At 40.2% G+C, this 21,932-nt stretch overlaps 4 protein-coding genes across 8 annotated transcripts; 1 reads left to right on the forward strand and 3 right to left on the reverse strand.

Annotated features, from left to right (window-relative positions):
• Window positions 1-656: 656 nt before the first annotated feature.
• On the reverse strand, window positions 657-8,841 carry batf3 (basic leucine zipper transcription factor, ATF-like 3). Its single transcript, XM_071370182.1, has 3 exons — window positions 7,265-8,841; window positions 6,315-6,434; window positions 657-4,307 (listed from the first exon to the last, which is right to left on the reverse strand). Exons 1-3 carry the CDS (start codon window positions 7,337-7,339, stop codon window positions 4,113-4,115), a joined length of 390 nt encoding a protein of 129 aa, XP_071226283.1. The 5' UTR covers window positions 7,340-8,841; the 3' UTR covers window positions 657-4,112.
• Window positions 8,842-8,980: 139 nt separating this feature from the next.
• nsl1 (NSL1 component of MIS12 kinetochore complex) lies at window positions 8,981-13,074 on the reverse strand. 2 transcript variants are annotated; one of them, XM_071370179.1, is made up of 7 exons: window positions 12,842-13,069; window positions 10,937-11,009; window positions 10,549-10,614; window positions 10,252-10,382; window positions 10,003-10,057; window positions 9,790-9,857; window positions 8,981-9,662 (listed from the first exon to the last, which is right to left on the reverse strand). In XM_071370179.1, exons 1-7 carry the CDS (start codon window positions 13,007-13,009, stop codon window positions 9,420-9,422), a joined length of 804 nt encoding a protein of 267 aa, XP_071226280.1. In that variant the 5' UTR covers window positions 13,010-13,069; the 3' UTR covers window positions 8,981-9,419. The 2 variants fall into 2 exon arrangements, with proteins under 2 accessions (XP_071226280.1, XP_071226281.1); XM_071370180.1 differs by lacking the exon at window positions 10,549-10,614 and having other exon boundaries at window positions 12,842-13,074.
• On the forward strand, window positions 13,061-20,637 carry tatdn3 (TatD DNase domain containing 3). 4 transcript variants are annotated; one of them, XM_071370176.1, is made up of 10 exons: window positions 13,085-13,236; window positions 13,511-13,543; window positions 13,672-13,745; window positions 14,045-14,129; window positions 14,323-14,385; window positions 15,413-15,522; window positions 15,754-15,809; window positions 19,768-19,880; window positions 20,240-20,320; window positions 20,410-20,637. In XM_071370176.1, the coding sequence occupies exons 1-10, from the start codon at window positions 13,180-13,182 to the stop codon at window positions 20,545-20,547; spliced, it is 810 nt and encodes a 269-aa protein (XP_071226277.1). In that variant the 5' UTR covers window positions 13,085-13,179; the 3' UTR covers window positions 20,548-20,637. The 4 variants fall into 4 exon arrangements, with proteins under 4 accessions (XP_071226279.1, XP_071226277.1, XP_071226278.1 ...); XM_071370178.1 differs by lacking the exon at window positions 14,323-14,385 and having other exon boundaries at window positions 13,061-13,236; XM_071370175.1 differs by lacking the exon at window positions 13,085-13,236 and having other exon boundaries at window positions 13,264-13,543.
• Window positions 20,638-20,646: 9 nt separating this feature from the next.
• On the reverse strand, window positions 20,647-21,768 carry spata45 (spermatogenesis associated 45). The gene is made up of 2 exons (XM_071370183.1): window positions 21,174-21,768; window positions 20,647-20,753 (listed from the first exon to the last, which is right to left on the reverse strand). The coding sequence occupies exons 1-2, from the start codon at window positions 21,409-21,411 to the stop codon at window positions 20,734-20,736; spliced, it is 258 nt and encodes an 85-aa protein (XP_071226284.1). The 5' UTR covers window positions 21,412-21,768; the 3' UTR covers window positions 20,647-20,733.
• Between the last annotated feature and the right edge of the window lie 164 nt (window positions 21,769-21,932).

The raw sequence follows: 21,932 nt of genomic DNA on the forward strand, positions 1-21,932 counted from the left end.
AGGTATCACTAAAGACCCGGGTTCGATCCCAGGCTGTGTCACAACCGGCCGTGATCGGGAGTCCCATAGCAGTGCACATTTGTCACAATTTTAGAATAATGCTGTAACGTAATAAAATGTGGAGAAAGTCAAGGGTCTGAATAATTTCCGAATGTACTGTAGATTTATCAATAATGGCTGTTGATGCCGAAAAAGCTTTCAACTTTCCAGCGGAAATAATACATTTTATAAAAATATCATGTAAATGTACTAAAGCAAAAATATACACAAATAAGACATTATTCAATGAAATTGCATTAGAAAGGGGCACAAGACTCTCCCCTCCTGTTTGCACTGGCAATTGAACCGCTACCAGAAAGAATTAGACAGGACCCACATTATAACAGGTATCAGTATTGGTAAACATGAATATAAACTAAACTTATTTGCAGATGATCTCCTGATAACCTGACCAATACTGAAAACGCAATGCCCCCTTTGCTAAAAAATATTAGCAGAATGCTCTAAAATCTCAGGATATAAAATGAATGTGGAAAAAAAAGAAATAATGGTAATAGGAACAATAAAATAATAACTCATGATCTCAACATTCCTTTAAGTGGACCACAAAAATATTAAATACTTTGGGTGCTTGATAAGTGACAACAAACAACAAATATATAAAGATATCTTTATTCCATTACTCAACAATATGAAAGCAGATCTAATTAAACAATCTTCCCATATATTTTACAGGTAAAATAAACCTCTTTAGATTGGCATGGCTCCCAAAGTTTATACCAATTACCCCAGAGAAGACATTCTTTAAAAAAGTATAGTCGGTCATGATAGACTTTATTGGCAAATAACATTCATAGAAAAAAATGTTTTACATATTTCTAAGTCTGAGGGTGGTTTTAACCTTCAAGACTTGGAATTGTATCAACTCGCTACCCAATACTTTTTTATTTGTGACATATAGTTAAATGCACTAAAGAGGAACAATGGGTACATATTGAAGATGAGCAAGCTTATCACTAGAATATTTTTTACGTGTCTATTTTCAAAGGATAAAGCTAAGAACATTAACTTCAGTTAATAATATAGCAATATGGAAGAAAATGAAACATTCTACAAAAACCAATATCACTCCCTAAAAACACAAGCCTATGGAACAATCCTTGGATAGCGTTTCAAAATTCACCTATAAATTGGTCCACATGGAAAACTAAAGGCATAGACACCGTAAATGGTAACAGGAAATACATTTATTTCTATGACAGAATTAAAAAACTATTTTGGACTGACCAATGTACAGTTCCTTCAGAAAGTATTCACACCCCTTGACTTTTTCCAAATGTTCTTGTGTTACAGCCTGAATAAAACGTTTATTAAATTGAGATATTTTGTCACTGGCCTACACACAATACCCCATAATGTCAATGTGGAATTATGTTTTTCAACTTCTAAGCTGAAATGTCTTTGTTATGGCAAGCCTATATAAAGTTAATGAGAAAAATGTGCTTAACAAGTCACATAATAAGTTGCATGGACTCACTCTGTGTGCAATAATAGTGTTTAACGTGATTTTAGAATGACAACCTCATCTCTGTACCGCACACATACAGGTAATTGTAAGATCCCTCAGTCAAGCAGTGAATTTCAAACACAGATCCAACCACAAACACCAGGGAGGTTTGAAAATGCCTTGGAAAGAAGGGCACCTATTGGTAGATTGGTAAAAATGAAAAATCAGACATTTAATATCCCTTTGAGCATGGTGAAGTTACTAACTGTTGGATGTTGTATCAAATACACCCAGTCACTACAAAGATACAGGCGTCCTTCCTAACTCAGTTACCAAAGAGGAAAGAAACTGCTCAGGGATTTCACCATGAGGCCAATGGTGACTTTACAGAGTTTAATGGCTGTGATAGGAGAAAAATTAGGACGGATCAACAACATTGTAGTTAATCCACAATACTCATTTAATTGACAGAGTGAAAAGAAGGAAGTCTGTACAGAATACAAATATTCCAAGACACTAAAGTAATGTGGCACAGCAATTCACTTTTTGTCCTGAATACAAATATCTAGATATTTAAAAAAACATGCAACTTAAATGTTACATATCACAAAATGTATATTTGAAATCTTTTGGACATCAAAGCAACCTTAAGGGAAACTTATTTGAGTCAGAAAAGGATGATCATATGATAGGCAAGATATGTAAAACCTTGCAGAGAGCATATCCAATTGACAATTAGAAAAAAATATAAACTATTGGAACTAAGACATAAAAAGAACACATCTTGGCACAAGATGGAGGGAATGTCTGAGCATAACTAATGAAATTACAGTTAACGAAAATCTACGCTTAATCCAGTACAAACTAATATATAGAATTTATTATAAAAGAGACAAATCACAGATTCTACAGCACAATGGCAGAGTCATGTTTTAAGTGTAAAACGAACTAGGACTCAATAATCCATGCTTTTTGGGAATGCTATAAAGTCCAAAGTTATGGGTGGAGCTAAAAAGTTGGCTGTCAGAAGAAGTATTACACTGTAAACATACTTTTAATCTGTCTGTCTGCATATTTCAAGACATGGCATATGGGGGTGTAGTGAGATACCCAATGGGCTGGACGATTCTCTCATCACTCATCTTGAAAAACCGTATACTAAAAACGTGGAACTCAATCAATCCGCCATCACTAACATAATGATTTATCATTGAAATATTGAAATAGCATGGGCGACCGAGAAAAACAAATTGGTACAATTGAAGGCCACGTGGCAATAATGCAGGCACTAGTGATGGGGGTGTGAGCATGCAGGTCTGGGCAGATGAGATGTAGTCATTGTTTGTGGGCGTCTGTACAGTAAGTTGTTGTTCGTATGTGTATGTTTGTATCTGGTGTGGGGAAAACATACTTTTTTAAAGAAAAATAAAATATGATTGTGTATACTAATATACTAATGATATACCTCATTATGCCCTAAAATCTCCTGGACTGAAGTGAAAGTAGTATCCTCTGTGTTGTGTGGTGGAAGTCCAAGTAGTCTGTGCTCATTTGAAAGTGAGAAGAGAAAGTTCGAAGAGAAAATAACTAAGAAGAAGTGCATACCGGTATGAAGAAGCGATCCACACAAAAGGCTTTATTATAATCACCACAATCCCCCTCAAATGCAGTATGCAGAAGTCTATAAATCCTTTGGTATGAAATGAACTGTCTGTGTGGATGAAGAGTCTTTCACATTTCTCAGTGGTCAGCCTGCATTTAGTAGAAGAAGCCTTGCCAATTACTACTGTGAATGTATCCATCCATTCATAATAACATTTTAGAGAAGCCTGCAGTCATGTCATCAAGATAGATCATACATGCTGTAGATCATTGATGGTGACAAGAATTCCCCAAATGTTGCCCCTTTTATTGACTTAGTGAATGATAATGGCATGCTTCAAACGTATTTAATTTTTTTAAGTTATGAAAAGAAGACGTAATGAGGTTAGTGAATATTTACCCACATTATAGGGAAGAGAGGGTACACTCTATAACAATGTCATAACACGAGCTAACAAACAATAATAATAAAACTGTACATATGATAGTTGGATTAAGTGATTTGATTCTTTCATTTGATCAATTAAGTGTTGAATTGCATGAATCCATTGGTAATAGCCAGTGTATTACATGTTTTAGATTAGGGACTAAGAAACCAAAAACATTTTAATGGTTTATTTTTTCTGGTAAAGTATAAGTAAGTTCCCACATGGTCAAGCCCAGGTACTGGTAAACCAGTTTGGTTAACCAAAACACATGTGATAAGAGGTGTGGTAACCACATTTATCAGAAGCAAAGGGAAACGGTCTCATGGGAAAGGGATATGCAATTTATGTTCAATGTATTATACGAAACATTTAAACAGGAAAAGCAATTTGAACATCTGAAACAAAGCTTATTACCTAAGCCTATAATTATTCAATTACAACTTGATTCAAACTGTACAAAAACAATTGACGCCGAGAATAAAAAGGACAGATGAGGACATATAATCTGACCTGTTAACTCTGTTTACAAGTCTCCCACGTTGGTTTGTCTCTGTGGTCTGTGCATTGTATGTTGGCTATCTGGGCAGACAGGAGGGGACCCCTACATCCCTGGGTCCCAACGTCCCTGACCCCAGGTTGGCAACACAGTGCATGATGGGACAGAGAGGCTCATGGGCCTTGAGGGCCTCCGTTAGACGCCTCTGCTCCTCAGACAGAAACTGCACATCCTTCTTCAGCTGTCTGTTCTTCTGCTCCAGACACTCATATGCCTGTATAGGACAAACTGGGCTCAGTTACTTTATAGTCTTACTTTCAGAGTTGAGTAAAATATTAATCTACTTCAGGGATGGGCAACTGCCGCATGAAGGTGTTCAGATCAATTCCACCCCCCACCCCCCCATTTCTTACATATGGCAAAATATGTAGAATTGCAGGAAATTTACTTTAAAACAGCTAATTTTCCTCTCCACTCCATGGCAAAATTAGTAGAACTGCATGAAATTACACTGGACAAAATATAAACGCAACGCATGTAAAATGTTGGTCCCATGTTTCATGAGCTGAAATATAAGATCCCAGAATGTTTGCATACACACAAAAAGCGAATTTATCTCAAATTCTGTGCACACATTTTTTTTTTTAAATCCCTGTTAGTGAGCATTTCTCCTTTGCCAAGATAATCCATCCAACTGACAGCTGTGGCATATCAAGAAGCTGATTAAACAGCATTATCATTACACAGGTGCACCTTGTGCTGGGGACAATAAAAGTCCACCCTAAAATGTGCAGTTTTGTCACACAACACAATGCAACAGATGTTGCAGCATTGTCCACCAGAGCTGTTGCCAGAGTACTGAATGTTAATTTCTCTACCATAAGCTGCCTCAAATGTCATTTTTAATGAATTTGACAGTACATCCAACCGGTCTCACAACCACAGACCACGTGTAACCACGCCAGCCCAGGACCTCCACATCCGGCTTCTTCACCTGTGTGATCGTCTGAGACCAGCCACCCGGACAGCTGATGAAACTGTGGGTTTGTACAACTGAAGAATTTCTGCACAAACTGTTAGAAACCTTCTTACAGAAGCTCATCTGCATGCACGTTGGAGAAGCGTGCTCTTCACGGATGAATCCTGGTTTCAACTGTACCGGGCAGATGGCAGACAGCTGATGTTGTGAACAATGTCCCATGGTGGCGGTGGGGTTATGTTATGGGCAGGCATAAACTACGGATAATGTAGCTTATGGCAATTTGGGATGGCAATTTGAATGCACAGAGATACCATGACAAGATCCATTGTCGTTTGAAACTTGAAACTTGTCATTTGAAACTTGAAAAGATCCTGAGGCCCATTGTCGTGCTATTCATCCGCCGCCATCATCTCATGTTTCGGCATGATAATGCACAGCCCCATGTCGCAAGGATCTGTACACAATTCATGGAAACTGTCCCAGTTCTTCCATGGCCTGCACTCACCAGACATGTCACCCATTGAGCATGTTTGGAATGCTCTGGATCAACGTGTACAACAGTGTGCTCCTGTTCCCGCCAATATCCAGCAACTTTGCACAGCCATTGAATAGGAGTGGGACAAAATTCCACAGGCCACAATCAACAGCCTATGCGAAGAAGATGTGTTGCGTTGCATGAGGCAAATGGTGGTCACACCAGATACTGACTGGCTTTCTGATCTACCCCCCTATCTTTTTTTAAGGTATCTGTGACCAACAGATGTATTCCCAGTCATGTGAAATCCATAGATTAGGGCCTAATGAATTTACTGATTTCCTTATATGAACTGTAACTCGATAGAAATTGTTGCGTTTATATTTTTGTTCAGTATAGTTCTAAAATTGCTTAATCGTCTCTCCGCCCCATGACAAAATGTATAGAATTGCAGCAATCTTGGTTTAAAACTGCAACATTTTCTCTACATCACATGGCAAAATGTGTAGAATTGCACGAAATATACTACTAAACTTAAAAAATGTATCTCTGCTGTCAAGGGGGGAGGGGCACTAAAATGATTTGCTTGCAATTCGGTGGGTGGGTGGGTACACAGACCCGCGAGCCACTGCGGCCCCTCATGAGTTCAGATTTTTTGTGGTCCCCACCCCCTTCAAAGTTGCCAATCCCTGATCTACTTGATCGAGAGAATGAGTGTGACATTGATAGCTGTGTCATTACCGTCATATAACAAAAAATGTTAGACTATGTCAAAATAGGAGTTGTGTGATGATGAGGAGTCTGTTGTGCATGCACTGACCCACCTCATGCAGCTCATCCGCTCTTTGTGTCTGTTTTTTTCGGCTGTTCTTCGCTGCAACCCTGTTCTTTTCCCTTCTTTTTAGTCTCCTGTCTTCATCACCATCATCACCAGAGCTCTGCAGCTGAGGTACAGTTGGCCTGTATTACGTTTGTCACTATTAGAATATCACATACAAGCTGTTGCTCTTTAGCTTTGACTGATCTTTGTGTGGTCACTCAACACAATGTTGCTGGTGTAGATTATATTTTATCATACAAAATATTCAATGAAATAGAAATACAAGTGAAAATTAAAAAGTGGTAACCAAATAAGCCTAATACCAGTAGTGAAATAAGTACCCAATTGTCATACTTAAGTAAAAGTAAAGATACCTTAATAGAAAATGACTCAAGTAGAAGTGAAAGTCACCCAGTAAAACACTACTTGAGTAAAAGTCTAAAAGTATTTGGTTTTAAATATACTTAGGTATCAAAAGTCAATTTAATTGCTAAAATATACTACTAAGTAAAAGTATATATCATTTCTAATTCCTTATATTAAGCAAACCAGATTGTATTGTTATTTATGGACAGCCAGGGGCACAATCCAACACTCTGGCATCATTTACAAACGTAGCACGTGTGTTTAGTGAGTCGGCCAGATTAGCAGCAGTAGTGATGACCAGGGATGTTTTCTTGATAAGTGTGTGAATTTGGACATTTTCCTGTCCTACTAAGCATTCCAAATGTAACAAGTACTTCTGGGTGTCAGGAAAATGTATGGAATAAAAAGTACATCATTTTTCTTTAGGAATGTAGTGAAGTAAATGTTGTCAAAAATATAAATAGTAAAGTAAATATACCCATAAAAACGACTTAAGTAGTACTTTAAAGTATGTTTACTTAAGTACTTTACACCACTGCCTAATACATTATTAAAGTAACGTTTCTATTTACGCTATTTAACACTTACCTCACATCTTTCAAGTAATAACATGTTTTGATTCTTGCTGTGTAGAAAGCTGCCAGAAATATCGCTGTCAGACATCACAGATGCGATAACAATGCATTGATAGATTACTTAAATACAAAACGTCAAAACAAGTCCTCCTCGAAAGTTTTATTTCAGATAGCAAGATCCAAGGTATGTACAAGTGAGACCGGGCGTATGCGAGACAAACAGTTTCACTTGTTCAAACTGCACTTGCCGCTTCTTTTCAATATTTATTTTAAGTCACGTGCTAAAAAGCGTCAGATGCCCTTGAGTGTTCAATCACCAGCAACGGAATAAAGTGCGCTCTAAAAAGCTGATTTAGGACAAGAGGAAAGTATCCTGTAAGTTTACTGTACCTGTATGATACTACTTGCTGAATTGTTGCAAATAGATGTAGGCTTGTTATATATAATATATTCTTGTTTCATACATTTCATTTACATTTTAGACCAGATAGTCCATCAACAGTCCATCATTACTTTAATACATGAAGGTCAGTCAATACGGAACATTTCAAGAACTTTGATAATTTCTTCAAGTGCAGTTGCAAAACCCATCAAGCGCTATGATGAAATTGGCTCTCATGAGGACTGCTACAGGAAAGGAAGACCCAGAGTTACCTCTGCTGCAGAGGATAAGTTCATTCGAGTTACCAGCCTCAGATTGCAGCCCAAATAAATGCTTCTCAGAGTTCAAGTAATACATCTCAACATCAACTGTTCAGAGGACTGCACAAATCAGGCCTTCATGGTTGAATTTCTGTAAAGAAACCACTACTAAAAGGACACCAATAATAAGAAGAGAGCTGCTTGGGCCAAGAAACACGAGCAATGGACATTAGACCGGTGGAAATCTGTCCTTTGGTCTGATGAATCCAAATTCAAGATTTTTGGTTCTAAACGCTGTCTTTGAAACGCTGAGTAGGTGAACGGATGATCTCTGCATGTGTGGTTCCCACTGTGAAGCGAGGTGGTGTGATGGTGCTTTGCTGGTGACACTGTGATTTATTTAGAATTCAAGGCACACTCAACCAGCATGGCTACCACGGCATTCTGCAGCGATACACCATCCCATCTAGTTTGCAGTTAGTGGGACTATCATTTGTTTTTCAACAGGACCATGACCCAACACACCTTCAGGCTGTGTTACAGCTATTTGATCACAGGAGTGAGAGTGCTTTATCAGATGACCTGCCCTCCAAAATCACCCGACCTCAACCCAATTGAGATGGTTTGGACCGCAGAGTGAAGGAAAAGCAGCCAACAAGTGCTCAGCATATGTGGTAACTTCAAGACTGTTAGAAAAGCATACCAGGTGAAGCTGGTTGAGAGAATGCCAAGAGTGTACAAAGCTGTCATCAAGGCAAAGGGTGGCTACTTTTGAAGAATCTGAAATATAAAATATATTTTGATTTGTTTAACACTTTTTATTACATGTGTTATTTCATAGTTTTGATGTCTTCACTATTATTCTACAATGTAGAATGAGTAGGTGTCCAAACTTCTGATAGGTACTGTATATTTCCACACTATGAGGTTGGAATAATACTGTGAAAATGATGCCCTTTTGGTGAGCAGTTTGTTTTGGTGGAATGGAGTTTTGGCCTGTCTGATGACAGCACCGAGCAGTAAATTGGTTAACAGACCAATAAGATAGTTCCAAACCTCTCTGCCAATTACTCAGACCACTACCAGACAGTCCTAACATTTTAATTGAAAACAATCACACTAAGGTACTGCATTGTTACCCAGAAATTATTTGATATTGAGATTTTTTTAAACCCAGCTGCATTGGACCTTTAAACCTGGCTGTTACAGCTTGTTTAAGTAGCCTTTATTCACATAAGACTACAACTTTCAACTGTGACAAATGCCAAACGGCAAAGGAAAAAAAAGAATACCCAAGCAAAAATATATATTTTTCCTTCTAAAGACATTTAAATATACAGTATAAAAACAATGTACACTACTATTGGGTGCATTTCCCATTATCCATCATGTGAGGGCAGTATTGTATCACAGACTGCTGCAAACATAGGCCTTATCACTGTGGGGAGTACTACAGTATTGCATCCTTCCAATCACAAATAAGAGTACATGTTCCATGATCAAGAAGCATTTATGTGGCATATATTTCACTCTGGTTTGTCATTGCTGTTACAAATGGCTGGCCTCTTTAGACCAGGAGCATAGTTGTTTCTGAGCTCTGTTTTCTCCATGGCTCTCTTGATGGGTGGTCTGGTCCTACTAGCTGTCTTTTCCTCTCCATTGGGCCTGCTGCCCAACACCTCCCCGAACACCTCCAGGGACTCAGCTGTGGGACACATTTTCAGCACCTGTCCCAGGCCCTCGGCCCTCTGCTGCACTACCTGGAGAGACTGGACAGCAGAGAAACATCAGTCACTCAAGACCCTGGTCATATATTAAACATACACTTGTGTTACATATAAAAGGGTGTGGTGGGTGGGAAATAATAGGAGAAAGCTACATAGACTGTCCTGTTACCTTCATTACTGCGCTGGCTTGCTTAAACAAACGAGGTGCAGCATCCAATAAGGTGGTCATGATGTTTTCTGAACAGAGAAAGTTCACTGACTATCAATCAAAATCATGGGAACATAACATTTCATGTTCCAGTGTCATGCAAAACGAGACATTTCCAGTATACTATTCTGTAAGCGTTTGAGTTGATTGGATCTGATCGGGCTAAATGCTTGCCTTGTACTGGGTCCTTTCCCATTTCTTGTGGCTTCACTACTTCTTCATACATTCCCTAAAAATAGAGCATACTTTCATTTTGTGAACACATGGTACATGCTATATTTTCAAATGTATGAAATTTCAAACTGCAGTATTAAGTGTGAGTGTGACCATTATGGCTATGCAAAAGTAATGCTTCCATTTTCAATGGGACCACTCAATCAGACATAATACATAAATTCAGACGTAATAAAACGTGAAACCAACCATGAGTTTACGCTCCGCCTTTAGTGACCGTACGACATAGGGGAGGATCTCTTTAGGACCTTTACGTCGTTTCCGAGACGTTTCCACAATGTTCTCATCCAGCAGGCCATCAAGTGCACTGCATTCATCTTCTAAGAAGTGATATTATACTGTTGTAAAGCAATTTAAAAGTCTTTCTGAAATACATTTTTTTATAGCATTAATGTGGGAACTCAACATCTACGTATCGTACCAATAATTGTCATTAGACTGAGCAACAACCTCGTCCAGTTCAAACTTTACTTGATATCAACTTACCGATGACACCAAGTTCCTCCTCCCTCACTGAATAATCTTTACATTGATGTCCTATTGTGCCTTGAGCTGCTTAATAAGAATCAAAACGATCTGTGCTCACATTTACAGCAGGCTACATTTCTAATACTTTAATATCACATGCAGCTAGCAAGAATAGATGGTTTCCAGAAACAGCCAAATTATGGAGTTACGGGTGCATTTAACAGATATTCTGGTTTACTATAAAACATGTTCACCATCTTCAAAACAACTGATCAAAGGGGATAATAACAAACTCATTGCAGTGTGGTTGATAGTACACAGATATGTCTTCTTTTCAACTGAAAGGCAATAGATGTATTTAAAATTACAATAAAATTAATAGGAGACAGTTAGGAGATATGCCCACCCTCTTCATCAGGAGCCTCCTCCCACGTCTGATTATTGATCAACACGTTTTCTTGAACAGCAGTCTCGAAGTTCTAAAAATCAAGAGATCAAGTTCAATTGAGACTCCGCCATATAACGTTGCCATGAGCAACAGGATGAACTGCAGATATTGCAGAATAATGCAATGCATTCTTTTTTATTTATTTTTATTTAACTAGGCAAGTCATTCACACCAATGATGTGTATAAACCTGGTTGATGATGCTATGTATTGGCCATTGCGAGGCTTTGAAGTAACCAGTCGGCCATATTGGCACTCCCCAGTCATCCCCCCAGGGAATTAATTTAATTCTACAGTATTTCAATTAAATGTTTCATGGACAAAGGTACATGTATTTTTTTTATATATATTTTTTTTTTTACATTGGGCACAGTAACATTAGTCATCTCTAAAAAAATATAGTTAAACTGGGTGGTTTGAGCCCTGAATTCTGATTGGCTGAAGGTCACGGTATATCAGACCTTATACCATATGTATGACAAAACATTTAGTTTTACTGCCCTAATTACATTGGTAACCAGTTTATAATAGCAATAAGGCTCCTCAGGCGTTTCTGATATATGGCCAATATGCCACGGCTAATGGCCGTTCTTAGGGACTACGCAACGAGGGCCTTACTGCTTAAGTTAAAGTTAAGGAAAAGTTATTTTTCGTCATTAAAAAAAATGTTTAGCTTACATATCATTTAAAATTATGCATTAAGGTGTCTGTAATATAATAAATGTGGCAAAAATGAATGTAGACAATGTAGATGACTCCTTGCTGTCCCCAGTCCACCTGGCCTTGCTGCTGTTCCAGTTTCAACTGTTCTGCCTGCGGCTATGGAACCCTGACCTGTCCACCGGACGTGCTACCTGTCCACCGGACGTGCTACCTGTCCCAGACCTGCTGTTTTCAACTCTCTAGAGACCGCAGGAGTGGTAGAGATACTCTTAATGATCGGCTATGAAAAGCCAACTGACATTTACTCCTGAGGTGCTGACTTGCTACACCCTCGATAACTACTGTGATTATTATTATTTGACCATGCTGGTCATTTATGAACATTTGAACATCTTGGCCATGTTCTGTTATAATCTCCACCCGGCACAGCCAGAAGAGGACTGGCCACCCCTCATAGCCTGGTTCCTCTCTAGGTTTCTTCCTAGGTTTTGGCCTTTCTAGGGAGTTTTTCCTAGCCACCGGGCTTCTACACCTGCATTGCTTGCTGTTTGGGGTTTTAGGCTGGGTTTCTGTACAGCACTTCGAGATATTAGCTGATGTACGAAGGGCTATATAAATAAACTTGATTGATTGAATAAACACATATCTATAGCTTCCAAAATATTTTCTTACAATGGTGGGGGAGTGTCAAGATGAAGTCACGTGGCTTAAACACAGCGCCCCCTATCAGCCATCTAGTATAAAAATAGATTCACACAGTATGTACTGTATGCATGTACAGTACACAAGTGTTCTTCCTCGCTCTCTAAAAGACAATTTAGGTTTGATCTGAAAATGAGGTCGGAGGCACCGTATGGACGGTGTGACGCAATTGCCCCCCAATTAAGTCAATGCCGAGCTATATGGAGCCCACAAAAGCCATACAAAGCATTTCCCCTCACATTTTCGGATCAAGCATAAATTTGCTTTAAATGCTGCACGGCCAATGCAGATGTCTGATTGACCATGTAGCGCTTTTAAATGTTAGTTGTTGTGGATGTCGGTCTGATATTGCGGTTTCTTCATGTACCACCGACTCAACATTTAACTTACCTAACTATAGTAATTTAGCTAACGAAAGTATCACATCGCAAGCTAGTAGTTATATATCTTACAAAAAAAAAAATAACTAGACAGAGACGTAAACAATCGATCGACTCACCGCCAGCAACTCTTCCTGTAACAGTTGCTTGGCTTCCTTGGATAGCTGAGGTTGGCCATTCAAAACCTTCTTCAGTAGTTCTTTGTATTTCTTAATTTGTTCGACCACATTTTTTTTCGACGTAAACTTCACCCTATATTCTTCATCTTTATTCAAGCAGATCTCCATCTTTTGCGCCAAATGTTTGAAATGATTCTGCAATGACCGGAACCGGAAATTAAATGTGTGGTTCTAGGAATAAAGGCGCGTAGGGAAACGAAACGGTGTAAAAAACCGTTCCAACTCACATAATTCACTTTGAACTTCAATTCTATTTTTTGTTGTTGTCTATAGCTTCAATGGATGGTGGCTTTGTTGATTGCCATTGCCACATCACAGCCTATGAATTTGCCGAGGTATGTGTACACAAATGAGTGGGTATGTAGCAAAAGGCCTGTGGTATGTAGGCTAATGTAACAGAAGCGTTAGGTTAGTATTCAACTGTTATGCAAGCGTGGGTGCTTATGTGTGCTGCCCACCAGAAGGCAGTCTCGCAACTAGGAAGCGTGAAAAATGGTCGCATCGAGTCCACAGCAATACTTGCAGACAGTTGACTATGCTATGACCAATACATTATTCAAGGGTGAATGTTCAAAAGTGACAGTACAAAAGTGTATGTCTATTCTGCAGGATTTAGAGGATGTGATCAAGAGGACCAGAGAGGTTAGTTATAGCTATTATATAATATATGTAAAATGTTTAATGATATAAAGTTAATATGAATAAAATCTTGATTACTGTATTTATTAACAGTTGTATTGTAGTCTACATCAGATGTTTTGCCATTTCAGGCTGGAGTCAAAACACTTATTTCTGTCACTGAAGAGCCCAGTGAGTTTGAAAGAGTTATCCAGCTGTTTAAAAGGTTAGTATCATACACAACATATCTTATTTGCAGAACATAATAGCCCATATTCAGAAATGTCATAGTTTTATAATAGCAAATTCTGCGCCTTGTGATATCCTGCTCAAAATGCATACATTATAACACACAAAATAATAGTTAAACTCACTATCAAAATGTTCCATTGGCTTCCAGCAGCTTTTGACTGTGAGTTTTTTTTCTCTCCAAGAGACATTTATCTGTTCTTGTAGTACATTGAGACACTGTGAAACTGTTTTATGAATGTTGTCTTTGAGTTACTCTTACTGTTGCTCTTTCAGCTACCCAGATCTAGTTGCACCATGTTTTGGAATCCACCCAGTCCAAGGCTGTGGGTCCCATGACCAGCGCAGCGTGAAGATTCAGGTACAAACATTCACACACAGTTAGCAGATCAACACACACTCAATTAATAGACATCAAACACATGTCAGACAGTCAGCCTTATGTTAGATATTATGGTTATAAACAAAATGTAACTCTATAACATCATGTTGATGGTGTCTCAGGATGAGAGGAACAAGCATGCTGACTTTTCCCAAAACATCTCTTATTACAGGACTTGGAGCCTGCCTTGCCCTTGTTCCAGAAGTACAGAGATGACATTGTTGCAGTTGGAGAGGTATGTACTGTACTGTAGGCCTACTCATAGAATTCTATGGTAAAGCCTGTTATCACATCTCTAGTCCTATGCAGCAGGTCTGTCTGGCCCTGCATCATGCTTAATCTTACGTAAACACACGTGTCATATCCTGGTGTAAAAACTGTCAGATGATATGACTTCTGTAAAGCAAAAGGATTAGGCTTATTAAGCCTGAGATCCGACTTGCTAAAGTGAAAGTGCACGCTGCAACAATAACTTCTTAAATCACTAACAATTCACCCTGCCGGCTAAACCCTTAATGATCTATATCCTTCGCAAGAGCTTTGGAAGGAATGCATGTCTGGCAGAAAGCATTCTTTCACAAAGTTAATTTGGTGGAGCCCAGAGAGGCAGGTATTAGTACAAAGTCAACCATGTCTCCCAGTCAGTAACAGCACAGAGTAAGCTAGTGGGGACAGGGTGCTCTAGCTGGACATTCCCAGCATGTGTTTTTGTTTGGGACTGACTGTTGGCCTGGACTTGGAAAGCTTTGACTATCCGCCCACTGTTCAACTGGTTTCCATTAAGCTGCCCAGTGCCCATTTCAGCTTTGTGCTGAGGTGCAATTCCATGGTAATGGAATTACGCTGAGACTCAGATTTTTTTTCACCAAACAGAAACCATTGATTTCAAAATTTCACAAACCATAAAACTCTATACACACAATGACTACTTTTAATAATTTCCACTGAACCTTTTAATAAAAAAAAATACAGGAAGAACTGTGCACATACAATGTTTTGTAACAGAATCAAACTGAGGGAGATTTTACCGTAATTCTGTTACCAAACTTTGCATCTGCAAAATGTTTCCAGTAATTTATTTATGTACTGTCTAAATTGTTCTAAGTAGTAATTGTGCATAGAGGTACATGGTTTGTTAAAGATTGAAATCAATGGTTTTTGTTTAGCATACATTCAGTCAATAGACTGAATCAATGCAATGATAATGTTTTTCTATTGCCCCTCATCCTTTAAACAGTCTCTTTTTCTTCTTTTGATTACAGATTGGTCTTGACTTCACACCTTGGTATGCCCCCACTTCTCAGGAGAGAGAGGAACAGTTGACTGTTTTCACCAAGCAATTACAAATATCCAAGGATCTGGATTTGCCGGTGTGAGTTTATCGTGGATAGCCTTGGTCCGTAGTACTGTGTGTGCTAGGAGACACATTACATTCATGTAATCAGATTGCGAGCAACTGCAACAAGCCATGTCCTTGGCAGGGACAAGAACAGGCTTTGCATGGAATGTCTCACTATAACTGGATATTAAGGAGCATTATTATTTGTCACTACTATATTTCTCCTGACAGTTTCTTGTTGTGTGCATTTCCTCTTTGACGCAGGAACATCCATTCCCGATCAGCTGCAAAGGTCACCATAGCTACTCTGAAAGAACAGGGTGGGTGTCTTCATTTTTAAAATTTTAAAATTTTTAATTTCACCTTTATTTAACCAGATGGGCTAGTTGAGAACAAGTTCTCATTTGCAACTGCGACCTGGCCAAGATAAAGCATAGCAAATCGACACATACAACAACACAGAGTTACACATGGAATAAACAAAACATACAGTCAATAATACAGTACAAAAATAAGTCTATATACAATGTGAGCAAATGAGGTGAGATAAGGGAGGTAAAGGCAAAAAAAGGCCATGGTGGCGAGGTAAATACAATATAGCAAGTAAAACACTGGAATGGTAGATTTGCAGTGGAAGAATGTGCAAAGTAGAAATTGAAATTATGTGGTGCAAAGGAGCAAAATAAAGAAATAAATACAGTAGGGGAAGCGGTAGTTGTTTGGGCTAAATTATAGATGGGCTATGTACAGTTGCAGTAATCTGTGAGCTGCTCTGACAGCTGGTGCTTAAAGCTAGTGAGGGAGATAAGTGTTTCCAGCTTCAGAGATTTTTGCAGTTCGTTCCAGTCATTGGCAGCAGAGAACTGGAAGGAAAGACGACCAAAGGAGGAATTGGCTTTGGGGGTGACCAGTGAGATATACCTGCTGGGGCGCGTGCTACGAGTGAGTGCTGCTATGGTGACCAGTGAGCTGAGATAAGGCGGGGCTTTACCTAGCAGAGACTTGTAGATAACCTGTAGCCAGTGGGTTTGGTGACGAGTATGAAGTGAGGGCCAACCAACGAGAGCGTACAGGTCGCAATGGTGGGTAGTGTATGGGGCTTTGGTGACAAAATGGATGGCACTGTGATAGACTGCATCCAGTTTGTTGAGTAAAGTGTTGGAGGCTATTTTATAGATGACATCACCGAAGTCGAGGATCGGTAGGATGGTCAGTTTTACGAGGGTATGTTTGGCAGCATGAGTGAAGGATGCTTTGTTGCGATATAGGAAGCCGATTCTAGATTTAATTTTGGATTGGAGATGCTTAATTTGAGTCTGGAAGGAGAGTTTACAGTCTAGCCAGACACCTAGGTATTTGTAGTTGTCCACTTATTCTAAGTCAGAGCCGTCCAGAATAGTGATGCTGGATGGGCGACCAGGTGCGGGCAGTGATCGGTTGAATAGCATGCATTTAGTTTTACTTGCGTTTAAGAGCATTTTTGAGGCCACAGAAGGAGAGTTGTATGGCATTGAAGCTCATCTGGAGGTTAGTTAACACAGTGTCCAATAAGGGGCCAGAAGTATACAGAATGGTGTCGTCTGCGTAGAGGTGTATCAGAGAATCACCAGCAGCAAGAGCAACATCATTGATGTATACAGAGAAGAGAGTCGGCCCGAGGATTGAACCCTGTGGCACCCCCATAGAGACGGCCAGAGGTCCGGACAACAGGCCCTCTTCTTCTCTGACACACTGAACTCTATCAGAGAAGTAGTTGGTAAACCAGGCGAGGCAATCATTTGAGAAACCAAGGCTGTCGAGTCTGCCAGTAAGAATGTGGTGATTGACAGAGTCGAAAGCCTTGGCCAGGTCGATAAATACGGCTGCACAGTAATGTCTCTTATCGATGGCGGTTATGATGTCATTTAGGACCTTGAGCGTGGCTGAGGTGCACCCATGACCAGCTCTGAAACCAGATTGCATAGCGGAGAAGGTACGGTGGGATTCGAAATGGTCGGTAATCTGTTTGTTAACTTGGCTTTCAAAGACCTTAGAAAGACAGGGTAGGATAGATATAGGTCTGTAGCAGTTTGGGTCTAGAGTGTCACCCCCTTTGAAGAGGGTGATGACCACGGCAGCTTTCCAATCTTTGGAAATCTTAGACGATACGAAAGAGAGGTTGAACAGGCTAGTAATAGGGGTTGCAACAATTTCGGCAGATAATTTTAGAAAGAGAGGGTCCAGATTGTCTAGCCCGGCTGATTTGTAGGGGTCCAGATTTTGCAGCTCTTTCAGAACATCAGCTATCTGGATTTGGGTGAAGGAGAAATGGTGGGGGCTTTGGCGGGTTGCTGTGGAGGGTGCCGGGCAGTTGACCGGGGTAGGGGTAGCCAGGTGGAAAGCATGGCCAGCCGTAGAGAAATGCTTATTGAAATTCTCAATTATAGTGGATTTATCGGTGGTGACAGTGTTTCCTAGCCTCAGTGCAGTGGGCAGCTGGGAGGAGGTGCTCTTATTCTCCATGGACTTTACAGTGTCCCAGAACTTTTTTGAGTTAGTACTACGTGATGCAAATTTCTGTTTGAAAAAGCTAGCCTTAGCCTTCCCAACTGCCTGTGTATATTTGTTCCTAACTTCCCTGAAAAGTTGCATATCACGGGGGCTATTCGATGCTAATGCAGAACGCCACAGATGTTTTTGTGCTGGTCAAGGGCAGACAGGTCTGGAGTGAACCAAGGACTATATCTATTCCTAGTTCAATTTTTTTTGAATGGGGCATGCTTATTTAAGATGGTGAGGAAGGCACTTTTAAAGAATAGCCAGGCATCATCTACTGACGGGATGAGGTCAATGTCATTCCAGGATACCCCGGCCAAGTCGATTAGAAAGGCCTGCTCGCAGAAGTGTTTTAGGGAGCGTTTGACAGTGATGAGGGGTGGTCGTTTGGTCGCAGACCCATTACGGATGCAGGCAATGAGGCAGTGATCGCTGAGATCTTGATTGAAAACTGCAGAGGTGTATTTGGAGGGCGAGTTAGTTAGGATGACATCTATGAGGGTGCCCGGGGCAGAGGGAGGTCTATAGCAAGCGGCAACAGTGAGATACTTGTTTCTGGAAAGGTGAATTTTTAGAAGTAGAAGCTCGAATTGTTTGGGTACAGACTTGGATAGTAATACAGAACTCTGCAGGCTATCTTTGCAGTAGATTGCAACACCGCCCCCTTTGGCAGTTCTATCTTGGCGGAAAATGTTATAGTTAGCGATGGAGATTTCAGGGTTTTTGGTGGTTTTCCTAAGCCAGGATTCAGACACGGCTAAGACATCCGGGTTGGCAGAGTGTGCTAAAGCAGTGAGTAAAACACATTTAGGGAGTAGGCTTCTAATGTTAACATGCATGAAACCAAGGCTTTTACGGTTACAGAAGTCAACAAATGAGAGCACCTGGGGAGTGGGAGTGGGGCTAGGCACTGCAGGACCTGGATGAACCTCTACATCACCAGAGGAACAGAGGAGAAGTAGGATAAGGGTATGGCTAAATGCTATACGAACTGGCCGTCTAGCACGTTCGGAACAGAGAGTAAAAGGAGCAGGTTTCTGGGCACGATAGCATAGATTCAAGGCATAGTGTACAGACAAAGGTAAGGTAGGATGTGAGTACATTGGAGGTAAACCTAGGCATTGAGTAATGATGAGAGAGATATAGTCTCTAGAGACGTTTAAACCAGGTGATATTATCGCATATGTATGAGGTGGAACAACATGGTTGGTTAAGGCATATTGAGCAGGGCTAGAGGCTCTACAGTGAAATAAGACAGTAATCACTAACCAGGACAGTAATGGACGAGGCATATTGATATTAGAGAGAGGCATGCGTAGCCAAGTGAACATATGGGTCCAGTGAGTGGTTGGGCTGACTGGGGACACGGCGATTCAGACAATTAGCAGGCCGATGCTAACAAGCTAACAGTTAGTAGGCCGGGGCTAAACAAGCTAGCAGTTAGACCGGGGCTGGCAAGCTAGCAGTTAGCAGAATGGGTTAGCAAGCAAGCAGTTAGCAGGGGCTAGCAGTTAGCAGACCGGGGCAGGCAAGCTAGCAGTTAGCCGACCGGGGCAAGCAAGCTAGCAGTTAGCAGACCGGGGCTAGCAAGTTAGCCTTTTGGGGGACGTCGCGATGGGGGTAAGTTTGTTTTTGCCTCTTCGTGCGGTGACGTCGAAGGATTACATAAGAGGACAGCCTCATTGCTGAAGTGATTAATTTTGCATTTTTACGAGGCCTTAACTATTTTGGCTATCCTATCAGGTATCACTTGTGCTCTGCTGCACAACTTTGCAGGGAAACCATCAGTGGCCATGGAAGGAGTGCAGGCAGGGTACTTCTTCTCCTTCCCTCCAGCTGTCTGTAGGAATGACCAGGTGAGCGATACAGTTGTTCATTAACCTGGAGTCATTCAGTAATCTCTCAGTACATTTTCTGTAGGTATTGTGGAGTCACCAAAAGTACTGTATGTCCTCATTGTTATAGGAATCCCTTATCTTTTCTATAGAAATACCTTATCTTTTCTAACACCTTAATCTTTGAACAAGCTCGTCTCAAGTTCAAATTTTAAAGACTGATTAAAGATTGGTGTAAGGCTTCTTTTACTGGGCCAGAAATGCTCACAATGCATTTCTGCAAAACAACTCTGAAACGGCCATGATAAAACCAGACATGATTTATGGTGGTTGCTGTTGAGTCCCCTCATAATGACTGTGTTATTACTGTGTTATAACAGAAAGCCAAGCTGATCAAACAGATTCCATTAGAACACATCTGTCTGGAGACAGACTCTCCTGCCTTGGGACCAGAAAAACATGTGGGTCATCATTTGGAATGCATCATTATGTAAAGCAGCATCCTGATAGTTTTGTATAATTGTTCTTATTCTATGTCTCCCCTCTGCAGGTAAGGAATGAACCCAAGAACATATCACTGGTCTGTGAGTACATTGCTCATGTCAAAGGAATCACACCTCAAATGGTAATTCATGCCACTACAGATAATGCCCTCAGATTGTTCCCAAAAATTAAGAGACTTGAGTGACACGTTTTGTAATTAAATTAATGTTGTGTTATCTCATGCTGTGTTTCTGAAAATGAAATGGAATTGTGAAATAAAATGCTCAATCAACAAGTGTTTATGCATATGTGATGGACACTTCTATATATAATTTAAGTGCCATTTATTTCAGAAATATTCCACTTGGTGCTGAAGGGTTCCTCTGCTTCATTATACCAGGTGGGACTTGTCTGAAAAAACAAAACAAAAAAACAATATATGTATCCATAGCTTGTATTATTAACCATTAGGGGCGACATGGTTTCAATTTGAGGAACATTTTTAAAGACCTCAAGTTCATGGATGGGCGGCAGGGTAGCCTAGTGCTTAGAGCATTGGACTAGTTACTGAAAGGTTGCAAGATCGAATCCCCGAGTTGACAAAGTAAACATCTTTCGTTCTACCCCTGAACAAGACAGTTAACCCACCTAGGCCGTCATTGAAAATAAGAATTTGTTCTTAACTGGCTTGCCTAGTTAAAAAAAGGACAAAAGAAAACATGTAATAACATCCAGAAATCCTGTTTCTGTTTGGTCAGGTTCACATCAGCAGACACTAACATCACTATCTATGGACACACAACACACTCAGCAGTCTTTGGCAATGCTTACGGCTTTCTTCGAAGTGTTTTCGCTCCGGGTATTTCGTGACATGTCCTGCAGCTGTCCAAGCAGACCGTTGCTCCGGAGTCACTGCCTGGAGCGACTTGAAGTCGCAGGTGTTTTGCAAATGACAGTCAAAATGTCTCTTCTCTGCTCTTTCCCAAAACTTGCTGTCAATCTCTACTCGACACCACGTTTCTCGTAGCGTGTTTAATTCGAATAGGGCACCCTCTTTATATTTTGACATGTTTGATAGGCTTTACAACATCACAATAGCAAGTAGCAGCCAAATGACGTGGGGCGTAATGAGCGCATTGTTGTCTTTAGTCGCGCCGCGGTTTCCATGGATCTGGAAACCTGAGAATTTCGCGCAACAATGCAAACTGTGACAACGTGGAATTGTGTAGTGATGTAGGCCTGCGTGTGCCATTGCCTCTTGAAACGTATTTAATCGTGGTAAATCTGAGGACGAATTGAAGACCCGCAATTTCAAAAACATAATGAATAAAAGTGTAAATTCACATCCCATCTACAAATTTAAGGTCTACAATTAGCAGAGAAAATGGATTTGTTAGGCCTATGTCATTGAGGTGGATGATTTTATTACACATCTTATGCATAGATTGTCTCAATCGTTTGTTTTTCAGTGCGAGTATCCTACTGTACAGTATATGCTAGGCAGGTCTATTAGGTTAACCTAAGATTAGGATTAGGGAGAGATAATGAGGAGACCATGTGTCACTAATGAACACATACACCTTTGAACAA

This window comes from Salvelinus alpinus, chromosome 27 (genome assembly GCF_045679555.1).
Source record: "Salvelinus alpinus chromosome 27, SLU_Salpinus.1, whole genome shotgun sequence".
Lineage (NCBI taxonomy): Eukaryota > Metazoa > Chordata > Actinopteri > Salmoniformes > Salmonidae > Salvelinus > Salvelinus alpinus.

Coding starts and splice junctions, on each gene's coding strand:
- batf3 (XM_071370182.1), bottom strand. CDS start 7,339: ATGTCTGACAGCGATATTTCTGGCAGCTTTCTACACAGCAAGAATCAA. Junction 6,435..7,264: donor TATTACTTGAAAGATGTGAG/GTAAGTGTTAAA, acceptor ACTGTACCTCAG/CTGCAGAGCTCTGGTGATGA. Junction 4,308..6,314: donor GAGCGGATGAGCTGCATGAG/GTGGGTCAGTGC, acceptor TGTCCTATACAG/GCATATGAGTGTCTGGAGCA.
- nsl1 (XM_071370179.1), bottom strand. CDS start 13,009: ATGGAGATCTGCTTGAATAAAGATGAAGAATATAGGGTGAAGTTTACG. Junction 10,383..10,548: donor GGAGGAACTTGGTGTCATCG/GTAAGTTGATAT, acceptor ATCACTTCTTAG/AAGATGAATGCAGTGCACTT. Junction 9,663..9,789: donor AAGCCAGCGCAGTAATGAAG/GTAACAGGACAG, acceptor TCTGCTGTCCAG/TCTCTCCAGGTAGTGCAGCA.
- tatdn3 (XM_071370175.1), top strand. CDS start 13,394: ATGGTCGCATCGAGTCCACAGCAATACTTGCAGACAGTTGACTATGCT. Junction 14,386..15,412: donor ACATTGTTGCAGTTGGAGAG/GTATGTACTGTA, acceptor TTTTGATTACAG/ATTGGTCTTGACTTCACACC. Junction 15,810..19,767: donor AGCTACTCTGAAAGAACAGG/GTGGGTGTCTTC, acceptor CTATCCTATCAG/GTATCACTTGTGCTCTGCTG.
- spata45 (XM_071370183.1), bottom strand. CDS start 21,411: ATGTCAAAATATAAAGAGGGTGCCCTATTCGAATTAAACACGCTACGA. Junction 20,754..21,173: donor AAAACACTTCGAAGAAAGCC/GTAAGCATTGCC, acceptor TTGTTTTTTCAG/ACAAGTCCCACCTGGTATAA.